The following is a 14,224-nucleotide window of genomic DNA, read 5'->3' as shown; positions in this document are numbered from 1 at the left end:
TGCATTGTAACTCATTGCTCATAATTCCATTGGCAACATCTTTAAAGTTCAACATCACATGACACATATATACAATACACTCTTGTATGTGACACATCTCACATAGGCTAACAACATCATTACACCACCACTATGCAATATTATTCCTCAAACTTATATCTTAGTTGTCATCTCATGGTTCACATTATTTACACCACCCCCTAAGTTAGCTAGCTACCTCCCTAATTTTCACTCCACATGTCCCACATCGAAACCCCACAAACCAGTCTTCCACTATCACCATCATACCCTCTCTCTTTCTCCTCACACATATATAAACCCTAATTCCCTCATCACAACCAACCCCTCCATGGACAACAAAAACAACATCAACACCTCTCCCTCCTCCGGCGACTCCTTCTCCTTCGTGAGCACGCCGACGGTTGAATCGGACTTTGAATTCGGGTCCCTCACTCCGGACTCCCCCTCCGCCGAGCCTTTCGCCACCTCCCCCGCCGACCACCTCTTCCTCAATGGCCGTCTCCGGCCCCACTCTTTCCCCCTCCCTAGCAGCCGCACCAGCAGCACCAGAGACTCCCTTTTCTCTTCACTGAGCAACAGCACCAACAGCAGCTGTAGCAGCGCCAGAACCAGCTCCAGCGACAGTTCTGAGCGAAAATCCTTCCACAACAAGCTCAAAGGTGCTGCATTTATGTCAAAAACTCCCTCCCATTATCAACCATATGGCTGCTCACAAAGGTGGCAGTTTATAACTCCCATGCCAGCGTTGAACCGTGAAGGCTCCTTGAGAAGAAGAACCGACACGAACCAAGTGAAGGACAAAGGGACCATGAAGAAGAAGAAGAAGAATAAGAACAACAAGAAGAAGAGTAAGAAGGAGAATAAAGGGGTTAGGTTGAGATTTGGGAGGAGGATTCTACGGTGGTTTGTGATGGCTTGTAGAGAATGCCACGCCATGGAACCGTCCAAGCGTTGTAACAAAGACGTTTGATGACAGACATGTCGTCACATGATTGGTACATAACTTTGTCTGATGATAAACATGTGATCAAGAGTTCGATCGTGATAAAAGAGACAACTATGTTAATTAACCCTTTCACTGGGTCTTACTGGAAGGAAAATGTGAATAGTTAGTTCTGCAACTTTTGTTTAGTTTTTTAACTTTTTTTTCCTTTTACTTACATGGGAGTTTGGGAAGATATCTGTGAAATTGGTGAGATTTATGCATGTGGTTGCCACATGAAATAGTTTATTATACTTGTGGAAGAAAAAAAAATTACTTACTGGATTTTGGTCTCCAATGAACTCTTATGGGAAGAGTGTTGAAGAAAATAATTTTGCCTAGGATTGCGTGTGCTGTGAAATTGTATTTTTGGTAAGGGAATGATGATAGTTTGACACAAGCTTTCAAACATTAATTTCTAATAATACAATATTAAATTAAGACATTAAATTAAATTATTGAATATAATATTATTAATATTTAGTGTCAAATAATCCTTTTACAAGTTTGTCTAAAATATAATTACTCTTGTGATAATGATATTGTTGATATCATCAACAATTAACTACGGAAAAAATCACTTTAAAAAAATTCTACAGAAAATGTTGATTATGTAATTATTTGAAAATGTTATTTTGACTCCAATTTTTAACTTATTTTGGACACCGGTAACATGTCTCACTAACTAATGTTTTGTTTAATTTCTTTTTGTTTTTTCTTTTGCATTGACACTTGTGGAAGAAAGATGGAAAAGTGGAAGTGACAGTGAAAGAAAGACGAAACACAAAGGGACGAAACATCAAATGGTGAAAGATTAACCCACTTCAATTCACTTTACCCAACACAGAAACCGAGCATCAAAGATCTCTTCTCGACAACAAGACAATATCATGACTTCAGAGATCCCTGATGTTGTGTTTCTGTGTTGGGTAAAGTAGATTGAAATGGGTTGAAGTGAGTTAGTCTTTCTCCGTTTGGTGTTCCATCCCTTTGGGTTTCATCTTTCTTCCACTACCACTTTCATTAAATAACCAATAAATTTCGTTAAATTCTTCATTAAAAGAAAGTGTCTCCTTTTAGACACAAACTGAAATAATATTTCATTTTCTTAAAACTCACTTCTACGAGTAACTTAAGATCATTAAAATTCTTTTCCAATTCAATCTCATAATGTGTATTTAATTTTTTAATTTACAAAAAATAATATTTCAATATATATATATATATGATGTCATAAATAACTAAAATTATATGATTAAAACACAAAATCTTTTTTGGACAACATGTAAAATATACACGTGAAGGAATAATTTAATTATGTATTAAAAACTCTTGTGATATTTTAATATATTAATGCCTAATGAAAATAATTAGATGGCCTCACTCTCTAGATATTCTCATAAGATTAATACTTGATGAAGATAATTAGATAAAATTTAAAGTGCACAAACTTATCGTTGCAAATCTAGTTCAAAAGACCTTTCTTGACACTTATACTTAATGTTTATATGTTGATTCGTTTGTTATTCTTGATTAATTTTTATTCGGTAGACTATCACTACAAATACCAAACAAGTATTCTTTGAGTCCTAGTTATAATACAACAAAAATGACTTTAGACAACACTAAACGAGACCACAACTATAAAAATGTGGTTTAAACATAGTAAAGACTAGACCTGAGCATCAATTAGGTTGGGTCAGATTCGGGTTTGAGAAGGCTAATTCGACCCAATCCAAATTTAATATTTGAAAACCAAATCCGACCATTTTATGCTTCGGATTAAGCAGGTTCAGGTTTATTACAAGCGGATGGACGGGTGGGTTACCTGAATCAAATGTAAAATAACGTGAGACTAAAAGAGAAAACGATTTCCAACTATGTTTCTCTAACTTCTCCACGTTCTTGGTTCTCTCTATCATCATACCCCTGCACAGACCTAGCAGACCCCATCGCACTACCACATATGGAGCAGATCGAGGAAGATCATCGAAGATTGAAGAAAATCGATGAAGATCGAAGTAAAGGGACAGATCGAACCTGATCGCGAGAGATCGAACCTCATAGAGGCAAATCGAACAAGATCGCGGCAAATCGCGTCAGATTGAACTAGAAGGAAGCATATTAGAGCAGATCGAAGCAGATTGGTCCACGGCGCGCACTCGCCTAAGATGTCGCAAGCTTGGTTTGCAATTCAACTGCGTTTTATGGCACCCGTCCTTCAAAGGAAGAATCATTTCTGCAAAATTATTTCTCACAGGAAACAAAGAAGAGAACGTCACAATAAACAAAGAAGAGAACATTTGTATTATATGGTATTCCATGGGACGAGAGGGTTTTGAAAATTTATTGATTTGGTTTTCAAATGTATTGCAGATGCAGAAGGGTGAGGAGATCAGCGGCAACAAATCAGGGTTTGAGAAAAAATTTACTGATTCTGGGTCGAGTCGGGTATCCATGGATTTTTTATTTGGTACCCGAACGCAACCATTTTTATCCGTATTTACCCGAATATTTTTATCCACTTAATCTGAATTCAAATACATCAAACCGAATCCATCCATTCTTTGTCGGGTTTCATGGGTTTGGGCGGTTTAAGTATTTTTTTTCTCACCCCTAGTAAAGACAACATTTATTTAGACGTTGCTTAACAATTATCTTAAGCAACATTTATATAAATGTTGCTTGTAAAAAGTGTGGGCTAATCCGTAAAAATGTGGTCTAAAATACACTAAAAATTAAAGCTTTTAGATTATAAATATTCTCTCCCTCCTTTTTTGACTGAAAATGCAAAACTTAGTTCCAAAAACGAAAAAATTTGAATTTTTTTCCCTCCCTTTGATTTTAGACTAAAAATGCCTAGAACTCACAATATTGAAAATGTGAAGTTTTGAAAATATGTATATCAAAATTGTTGCATTTTATGAGGATTTTAAGCAACAATTTTAAAATTGTTGTCGTATTGAAAATTATAGCTTATTACCTACAACTATGTTCACCTAAACTACACCTAAAAAATTTTTGTCTAAACTTTAGACCACAGTTTTTGTGGTTTAACTAACAATTTTGTCTTGTTGCCTAAAGCGATTTTTGTTGTTGTGTTACTCTTAAACTTCAGTATTTTTTTAACCATAGTTACTCTTGGCTAAGACCGGATATTGTTAGGAATCCAACAACTCATGGTTAAAGCAAAGTACTATTTGGAATGTAAATACTCATGGCTATAGTTGAGTATTATTTGAAATGTTGTCACTCTTGGGTAAGACTAAGTATTATTTGGAACACATTTATTTTTGACTAAGACTAGATGTTCTTTGGAATACAATTACTCTTAGCTAAAACAATTGAGTTACAAGAGGGTGTGATTAAAAGATCATAGGTTCACTCATTAAAAGAAGTGTTGAATCTTACGACATATATAAGGTCAAGTTCGCTCTTAGTGTTCACTAACAACCGGGGCGAAAGCGAGCCTCACTAATGTGAAATTTTTGCACTCCGTACAAATCTGCATCGCAAGCGTCACCGGAAAATGTTGCACCGCACTTCCAATGCAGTCGCGCAAAACGCGAGTTCCACCAGACTTGAAGCAGATCTGCCACCATGAATAACACGTGAAACCATGTACCTCCTTCAAGTTTAAAATGTCTCTTAGCCAAGAAAGGGTTATTGAATTGGTTGGGTACTAAAAATTATGCCCAATTAAAACTTGTAAAAACCCTTTTAATTTGAATTCAATTGACCAACAAATTAGAGTTGTATTGTTGTTGTACCACACATTTCAACCGATTGAAAACAGAAACAACAAATTAATTTGTTCATGCAATATGATTCAACAAATTGAAATATAAAATCAATCAACTAATATTATGGGAAATTATGCAAAAACACGAAAACCACCAAACTCACTCAAATAACATCGCTTTATCATACAAGATTGATTTCAATTAATATATCAACATTAGTTATAGCACCAGATTACATAAAAGCATAAGTAAACCTTACAAAAATTTATTTAGCGAGTTTTCTTGAAATTTAAAGATGTACAAGATGAGAGAGAGAGAGAGAAAGAGAGAGAGAGAGAGAGAGAGAGAGAGAGAGAGAATAACACACTTATATTTATACTGGTTCACTCAATATTTGAGCTACATCCAGCTTATTAGGACAAGCTAAGCCTCATCATGTGCTTTATCAAAAAGAAATATAAAACCTTCAAAGATTACACTTTTGAATTAAACAAAACACCAACATTCTTGAATCCCACAAGAACTTTAACCCCTCCCACTTGCAGACCTGAAATCACACTAGGAAACACTAAAAAGAACAAGAACAACCAAACCTGAGTGGTGGCTCTCCCTAGGCAACCAACATGTTCTTCAAGCTTCAACATAAGCAAAACTTTGCTCCAACATTCAAAGATCTTCAATCATAAGTTGCGCATTGTGTAATCAGAGAGAGAAAGAGTTTTCCAAATTATTCTTTTCATTATTTTTTGCGCTAAAAAATCTGAAGTCTTTCTCCATTCTCTAAAAGACCAGCTAATATAGCTTGGTCATAAGTGAATTCAATAGGTTGATTTGTCCGTACAATTTGTTGATTTCACTTGACTTAAGTGAAATTAATTGATTGAGTAATAATTCAACTAATTGAATACATTCATACCAGAACTACACATAGCAAACATTTTAACATGTTAAAATCCTTTTTAACATATTAAAAAGGATAAACACAAGACACAAGACATTTACACTATGTCAGATCTGAAAATTGATTTTTAGAACATTTAATCAGAAAAATATTTTTATATTTTCGAATGAATAAATCCGAAAGTTATTTCTAAATCTGAAAATTCATTTCAAAACATTAATTTTGAAATAAAAATATTTTTTGGATTAAGTGTTTTTAAAGTTATTTGGATCTAAAAAGACCTTCTGAAATATATATTTTGGAACGTTTAAAAAATAAAATTTTCTCGAAGTGATAAGTCTGAAATGCAAGCTTTTTTTTTATTGTTCATTTGACTTCTCTTTTTATTTCTTGTTTTGGTTCAATTTATGGATTATCATATGCTCATCCAATTCCTCCTTCTTCCAAACAAATACTGCGTCCCTCCACCCTTCACACACGAGAATCGGGAAGCCTATCCACTCCATTGTCACCATTCTCGGTATCTTCCATCAAAGTCATAAATCAATATCGCTTAATATTATAATTTTAAAATAGAAGGTAGAACAAAATCGAAGAGGGTAGTTCGCAACTCCGACGCGACCTCTAGTGGTTCTCAACTCCATCGTGACCTTTGATTATTCACAACTTCAACGTGGTCTCTGGTTTTTTGCAACTCTAACGTGGCTTCTACGCCCACCGTGTGACCTTCGTCGACTAGTGGTGGCACAAATGAGGGTAGGGAAGTGCAGTACAAGGGTAAATGAGAAAGGAAATAAGGATTAGAGTTTTTTCTTATTTACCCTGGTAGAACAGGCATTAAGGGTAGGGATGGTAATACGGTCAGCCCGATCCATTTAGGCCAACCACATTTGGCCCGCAAAATGCGGATCGGGTTGTCCCATTCCGCATTTTTAATGTGAGTTGAAAATTATGACTTATCCCGCTTAAGTGCGGGCCAGTTTGCCTATTTATTTATTTTTATGTTTTTTTAAAAAATTATGATAAAACTTTCAATATTTAACAAATTGAGAAACTTTAACGAGTTCACAAAATTAAGCAAAGATTTTGAGGAATTGGATAATAAATTGATAATTAAACATTTTTATCATATTCATATTTGTACTTTGACATACACGATATATTAGTCAAATTTTAACATATTCAAAAATACATAATACTTGTTTCCAATCATACAAGAATTTGGAACATTCATGCAAAAATATAAAAAAAAAATGACTGATATACACAAGTGTAAGTTTTTTTATGTGGATCGCAGACTAACCCGCGCGGGCTACTGACTTCTGTGGACCAAGCTTCTGCCGGCCATGTGAACTCGGTGTCCTGACCCACCGCACATTGTTTTAGCAAGCAGGATATTGCCACCCCTAATTAAGGGGGTGCAGGAAGGAAACAGAACGGTGCATGAAGTAGTAGCCCATAAAAAAAACAACCTACTAATCTACAAACTATTAAATGATCTTTCGTTTTAATAAAAGTATTTTAACTTAGCTATTTTAATTTTGAATCAAAAAGTTATCACAACTTTCATTAAATTTTACCGTTTTGTAGATAAAAAAACATCTATATAATTGAAGTTAAAAAAATGAAACTAAGTATGCTTGGCCTGCTAGTGATCCGACTGAGTATTCACATTAATTATTTGGTTTGTTTTGTAGAACTTCAATATCAATTAAATGAGAGAAATATCTAGATAAAATTAAAAATATTTTTCCTATGAATTTAAATTAATAACTAAGAAAATTAAAAATAACAGAAAATATTGCAGTCAGTTCTATTAGATCATGCTAAATAACATTTATTTCCATATATTACATCTTTTTTAATTTTTAAACACTTATCTCCATTATATTTCTAATAAAGTCACAATCAATCCTTTTATTCTATTTAAAAAGAATAACATTGACTAAAACTTCAATGGAAATTGTAAAAACTAAAGTTAGAAAACATTTTTTTATTAATAAAACAAGAAAATGAGTGTCAAGATATTAAAAATATAATGGAGACAAATATTATTTATTAACAAATAGGAAGGAAACACCTAATTAAAGTTAATAAAAAATTGAGTATCATTTTATTAAAAATATACATGTATATGTATTTTAAAACTAAAAATTGAGTGCAATTTAACATAAAAGTAAACGAATTTTTCCCATAAAATAAAATTTTTGAAGAAATTACAAGATCTTCAACAAACTAATCTCCACCTGAGTAACTTTGAGAATTAAGTAATTCTCAAATTCAGGATGGTATCAATGTATATCATATAAGTCACCTTCCACTTTCCAAAAATTCAAGCTTTTCCAATGCAATCTACCTTCTACAGTTTAGTTTGAATTCACAACCTAAGCTTTTCCGTTAAAGGACACATGTTATTTCTCCTAGTGTCATTCATTTTGTAGTTTAAAGGCTAGAAAGATATCTCAAAATTGTTGCTCTTAATTTCTAAGGGTGAGAAAAAAAAATCTAAATTATCAAATTCAATCCACAATTATCCAAATCCATATTACTTTTTAAGTCTATTTAAATATTTAAATTGATTTATCTTAAATTCAAATCCATTTTTGGATCTAAAGTACAATCCATTTAATTGAATTTGGATGGGATATCTATTCAAAATTTTGAAAATTCAAAATCTAAAATGTTAGGACTAAGTCGGTTTAAGTCAAAGTCAAACCATCTCGACTTGAATCTAACTTGAGACAAGTTGATCTTAGTCGGTGACAAAACTTGAAAAAAAAATTAGGTATAACAAATTAGATTTTTTCAAATTCATTATATGTAACTCTGAAAATTTTATATAGTTATTTTTCCGTAATCTTTAATTTTTGAATTCTCATGAAATTTTTCAAATTAAATTGATGTACATGCATCACAAGTCTTCTTATTGAAAAAAAAAATCAATTATTTTACTCTTTATCATAATTTTTCTAATATAAATTTATCACCTCTCACCTATTTAGAAAAATATGAATTTGTCACCACCTAGCATTATACATTTACTCTTTATCATAAATTTTCTAATATAAATTTACCACTTCTCACCTATTTAGAAAAATATGAATTTGTCACCACCTAACGATATACAATAAACAAATTTATCACATGTAAGAAGAAAACATATGCTTCAAAAGAAAGTTACAAAATAAATCAATTCAAAAGAATAAATTAATTAATCTAAAATGTTCTTTAACTCATCAATTTTACTATGGTGCAATTTTATTTTAAAAAATAAGTGATATTAAAGGTAAAAATTGAGATAGAAAAGGAAAAGATGGAGATACAAAATAGAGAAATGAAAAAAAATAAGAAAAAGAGGAGAAAGTATGTATAAAAGTTTTTAAAAAAATTAAAAAATTAATATAAATAATATATAAATATATAAATAAATAATTTAAATATATAAGAAAAATTAAATGAAAAAAAAAATGAGAGATTGAAAAAGTCTGTCACTGGTCTTGGTCCAAGTTAAGCTAAATCAATCTAAACCTAGATTAAATCCATTTGACCCAACCCAAATCATCTAAGTCCGAGTTGAGTTGAGTCAACACAAATTCAAGTCAAACCGAATTGACCTGACCTAATCCGAGTGAAGTTAAGATGACTCCATATTGAATGAGTGGTGGGCAAATCTAAGTTTATCCAATTTGAGGTCAACCCACATTTAGTCGGATTGAGTTAGAACCAACTTGGGCCTCATCCCATCAAAACCAGGCAAGGCCTTGTCCCATTAAGACCAAGTCTAGCCCCACCTAATCAAGATCAAGTTGAATTGAACCCAAGTCAAAGCAGGTAAATCCTAATTCAAGTCGAACTAAGTCAACTCAAACCAAAGTCAATTAACTAATAAATAAGTTAATTTATTAGTCAAACGATCAATAAAATAGAATAGTAAATACTAAAGACATGCTACTATTGTAACAATGATATAAGAAATAATAGCAGATCATATAAGGGATAAAACAAATTTAGAAAGCAAACACAATTCATTGAAATTAAAAAGTAAAATTGTGTTTGAGTAAATTGGAATTGTATGCCTAGTTTTTTTGGTTATACTAACTATCCAAAATCCGTTTAAATTAAATGGTCCCTTAAAAAAACATTGTTATCATATGATGCTTGTGAATGGGATATGTACGCAAGAAAACATGAAAACTTCCATGTCTAACCAAACTAAAAGAAAGAAATTGTCATTAATGAAGTCTGAATGATAAGAAAAAACACAGGATACAAAGTGAAGAAGCTTGAAACACGAAAATTAAGGAACACAATAACTATGCCTAAATACAACTTCTCATCTTCATTTCCCAAACACAACTTACCTCATTAAATCACTCCAAAAAGGTCTCCATGACATCCTGGTACATGCCTCCTGAATTCCTATACTCCACACTTGCTTGTTGATGATGGTGATGATCCATTGAAGTAGAGGATGAAGATGAAACCACTTTGGCTGGTAGAGTGAAGCACCTCTTGAACTTGTCCACTTTCCTTGTCCCTTCATTGTTGCCATCCAAGCTCAAGAACTCATTTGGGTTTGCCACACCAGCATTCTGCATTGCTGAGGTTGGATTTGCACTCTCTTGATTGAACAAGAGTTTAGCATCATCAGATCTTCCAGTGAGTACATTGAAGATGGATAATCCATTTGGCCACTTTATGTCACTCTCATGCTCCCCCATCATGTCTCCCATTCTCACATGCTCTGATGATGATGCATGAGGCATGAGGAACATCTGAGTCTCATCTTTGGCCTGTGGGAACCCCATTCTGCCTGCATGTTGAAAAGTTGCAGAGGGTAGCAAAGAAGTAGCAGACCCAATTGGCCTCTGACCCCAGTTGAGGGTTGGAGGGGGTGGCCTAATTGGAATGGTGGATGGTTTTGATGGAAGGGAAGTAGAAGAGGAAGTGCTCCTAGTTGAAGAGAAGAGTTGTGAGAGGTAGAATCCTGATTGGTAGCCTAGAGATTCAAAAGTGTGTCTCATTCTTAGCACAAAATGAAGGTCTTCAGGAATCTGAGAATTGAATGAAAATATATCAAACATTTGATATTCTGGTTTCTGCATAGAGATTCATATACTGAATGAATAGAAATGTTTGCAACACACCCTTTTACTCCTTTTGTTTTCAAAATAAGAGGAACTCACAAAATATGAGATCATAGTTTTCAAAATGAACTTCTGTTGATAAAGATTGCAGTTTTAAATAGTCTTAATTAGGAGAAATTATTGTATAATCTAGGACAACCACATACATATAGTCAGAATCAATATCCATGTAAACACCTTTGCAAGGTTTTCAAATTATGAGAAAAAGTTAATAAAACTCATTTACATATCATGTGGCATTGGCTAGGACTACAGACATATGATGGTCCCATACCATGATAATGTCTTGGCACATTTTCTCCTAATAAATAGCAATACATATGAATGCAGTAAAAGTAATGGGGGTAAATTTTAAATTATAAGTAAAAACGAGTCCAAATAAAGAAGAAAACAAGAGTTATACACAAATTTACTCACAATCTTGCAAGAACCAAGTTGCAGAAGGCCATGGCCAGCTTGAATCACAGCGATTGTCTGGCAATCGGAGAAACACAAAAATAAAAGTAAATGACATGATTGAAAGTAAAGTACATTGAAAAAATAAAAGCTTTCTGAGAGCAATAATAGCATGGTGTAAATTCATTGAGTGCACACCTGAATGCCTGACTCAAACTGTTCTATCCATTCAGGAGGAAGCTGCAATAAATAACATCAGACAGAGGAAGTTGAGAAAATCAATCACCAAATAGCTACACATAACAAATACAAAAGGCTAAATTTAATGCTAACTTTGTTGCTGTTGAAACTTGGGAGTGAAGAACTATAGTTTAAGGGAAAGAAAAATCAAACTGAAAGATGAGAATGTGAGAGGGATCAAATGCATACAGCATCAAAGGAGCTTTGCCAGTAGTTGGTCATATTAGGTTCACACTCTGTAGGCTCTTTGAAGACCCATTTGTGGCACTTATCAGACGTTACCTTTCCCATCAACCTGTTCCCAAAACCAACCAACACCTAATCAGAGTAAAGTGCAGAGAGGAATTGTTGTCGTTGTGTTAATGTTCTGTAACTACCTACAACATGGTACTGAGATACACAACACTTGAAAGAGAAAATGAAACAGAAAATAGGTACAACGAAACTTAGGAACATAATTAATAATAACATGAATAAACACCTACCCAGTACCCACCCTTCTCCATAATTATATAACTGAATCGACATTTTGCTGAAAGATTTCCTGATAGGATCCTCTCCATCAATCTCTTCCAAACAATCTGAAACCCTTCCTCGGCAAAACCCATCTTCCCACATCAACATCCTTCACCAAAATCAGCAAACATCAAATCACCAACCCAAGCAATAATAAATACCCAGAAGCACAAATCAGTAAAAACACAATCTTTTCATAGGTTTTTGGATCCATACAAGATCATACGTTAAAATAACAACTAGTTGGCATGTTAGTCTAAAATTGATTGAGTTGAACCATTAACTTTAAGTAAGTAGCTTTGGCCTCGGATAACATAACAGATTCTGCACTGACCTTTAATACCAACATACTTTTACCAATAAAAACAAAAACTTCAAAGCAGAAATCACGTGACTTCAAATTCAATTTTACAAAAGTTTATCCAATCACAGAGGGGACCATGGTCGATTTTCAGAGTCATCAAGACCCATCTCAGATTTTCATCTGTTCACACTAAAAAACCATTCTTTGATCCTGAGTTTACACGGAACTCGTTGAAGGTGAGCATTTCAAAGATGTATAATGGCTTTTACAGTCAAAGAAAATCACACTTACAAGCTTCCATTATCATCCCCAACCTTGCACCCATTGCCACCTCTCACTCTTCTGCAACAAAAATGGCGATGACCCATTTGAGAAAAGACCTCAAAAAACAGCATTCAAATACAAAGAGAGAAAAAAGAGAGGGACATACGGTCGAGGACGGATGGTCCAGAAGACAGAGTAAGTCCAATCTGAGTTGAGACACACAGTTCTGAGGGCCTCGTGAAGGGCCATCATCCCAACAGCTTCTTTGCTCCTATCTGTTGCTGTTCCTGAGCCCACCATCTCTCTCTTTCTTTCTCTCTTTCTCTCTTTCTCTCACCACAAACCTTTTTTGTTCCCACACCTTCTTTCACTTCACAGTTTCTGTATCCACTAGCACTGTCTGAAGCTCACTCTTTTTTGTTGCTCTCTTTTTTCACTCTCTTGGCTATGTCTCAGTGTCTGCTTTTTGTTTGTCCGAAACGAGGTTACTTTGGGAGGGAAAAGAGGGAGAGAGGGAAGTGTCTTGCCATGAAAAACTGTGGGGACAGCTTTTAAGAGAGAGAGGAAAAAGAAGGAGCATGCGAGGGGGAAGAGGAAGAAAGAAGAGAGGTACTGGGTTGTTGTTTGCTTGGTTAAAAATTCACGGTTTTACCCTTTGTTTTTTTGTTTGTTTGTAGGTTTGTTTGTTTGTTTTTCTCTGCACCAAAATTCTTTGTTCCGCGGGTGCAAAGTCTGCAAGAGTTGGTGACTTGGGGTTTTCTTCTGCTTCTGACTTTATTTTTGTACCTTTACCACTTGTCAAGGAGAGGGAATAACTTTTGCATGAGATTTCGATCCTTTATCAAAGCCACCTGCTAAAGTAGAACCAGTTAGTCTCATTATGTAGCTTCTTTTAGAGGACAAAATATTATCAGACAAATTAATACAATTAGTTTTAAGTTTTTATTCATAACTGGAGTTTGTTTTCTATTAAATATTGATATGTTTTAATTTTAAATTTTAAAAAATAATAGATATAGATCTCATTTTAAAGGAAAATGATTTTTTTATTACTAGATTTTTGACAATTTTTTTTATATCATTTTGTAAGTGATTTTCCATTTTTTTTTCTCATTCTTAATATTTCAAAATCACTAAAAAGATGACACCTCATATTGTTTTTTTAAATAGATTAAATTTTGTTGACACATCGATTATACTTTATTAATTTAAGTTGTTTGACTCATTTCACATGTTCCAATTTAATGATTTGTTATCGTCTTAAAATAGGTATATCCATTATTTTTCATGTTTATGATAAAATTTTGAAAAGAATGAATTTAAATTTTAACAAAAGCTAAAAAAACATATTTAATTCTAAAATTAATATATTTAATAAAATTTAAAATTAAAAAAAATCCATTACTATTATAATTTTTTATAGTTTTGTTCTTTTATTTTTAAATATTTTTAATTCGTTTCTACTTTTATATAAATAAATTAATATATGTTTTTATTAAATTAATAATGATTAAATATGTTTTTCATGTTTTGAAATTACTTTTAAAAATTATATTTTGTTATTAAACTAAATTATATATTCATTTTATCTTTATACTTTATGAAATTTATGAAAAATATTTTGCTTTTTGATAAATTATGTTTAATTAGTAGTATTCGTTAGAAAAAATATTCTACACAATTTTGTAAACTATAAAAATAAAATAAATA

At 33.0% G+C, this 14,224-nt stretch overlaps 2 protein-coding genes across 2 annotated transcripts; one reads left to right on the top strand and one right to left on the bottom strand.

Moving 5' to 3' along the window:
- Positions 1-250: 250 nt before the first annotated feature.
- Positions 251-1,410, top strand: LOC114170466 (uncharacterized). The gene has a single exon (XM_028055952.2). It carries the CDS (start codon positions 350-352, stop codon positions 989-991), a length of 642 nt encoding a protein of 213 aa, XP_027911753.1. The 5' UTR covers positions 251-349; the 3' UTR covers positions 992-1,410.
- Positions 1,411-9,851: 8,441 nt separating this feature from the next.
- Positions 9,852-13,253, bottom strand: LOC114168534 (protein RICE SALT SENSITIVE 3-like). The gene is made up of 7 exons (XM_028053396.2): positions 12,681-13,253; positions 12,542-12,592; positions 11,927-12,055; positions 11,620-11,725; positions 11,389-11,430; positions 11,212-11,268; positions 9,852-10,701 (listed from the first exon to the last, which is right to left on the bottom strand). Exons 1-7 carry the CDS (start codon positions 12,812-12,814, stop codon positions 10,018-10,020), a joined length of 1,203 nt encoding a protein of 400 aa, XP_027909197.1. The 5' UTR covers positions 12,815-13,253; the 3' UTR covers positions 9,852-10,017.
- Between the last annotated feature and the right edge of the window lie 971 nt (positions 13,254-14,224).

The sequence above is a fragment of the Vigna unguiculata genome, chromosome 11 (genome assembly GCF_037176805.1).
Source record: "Vigna unguiculata cultivar grain cowpea cultivar isolate G323 ecotype 2 chromosome 11, ASM3717680v1, whole genome shotgun sequence".
NCBI classification, from domain to species: domain Eukaryota; kingdom Viridiplantae; phylum Streptophyta; class Magnoliopsida; order Fabales; family Fabaceae; genus Vigna; species Vigna unguiculata.
This window is presented reverse-complemented; position numbering and strand designations above follow the sequence as displayed.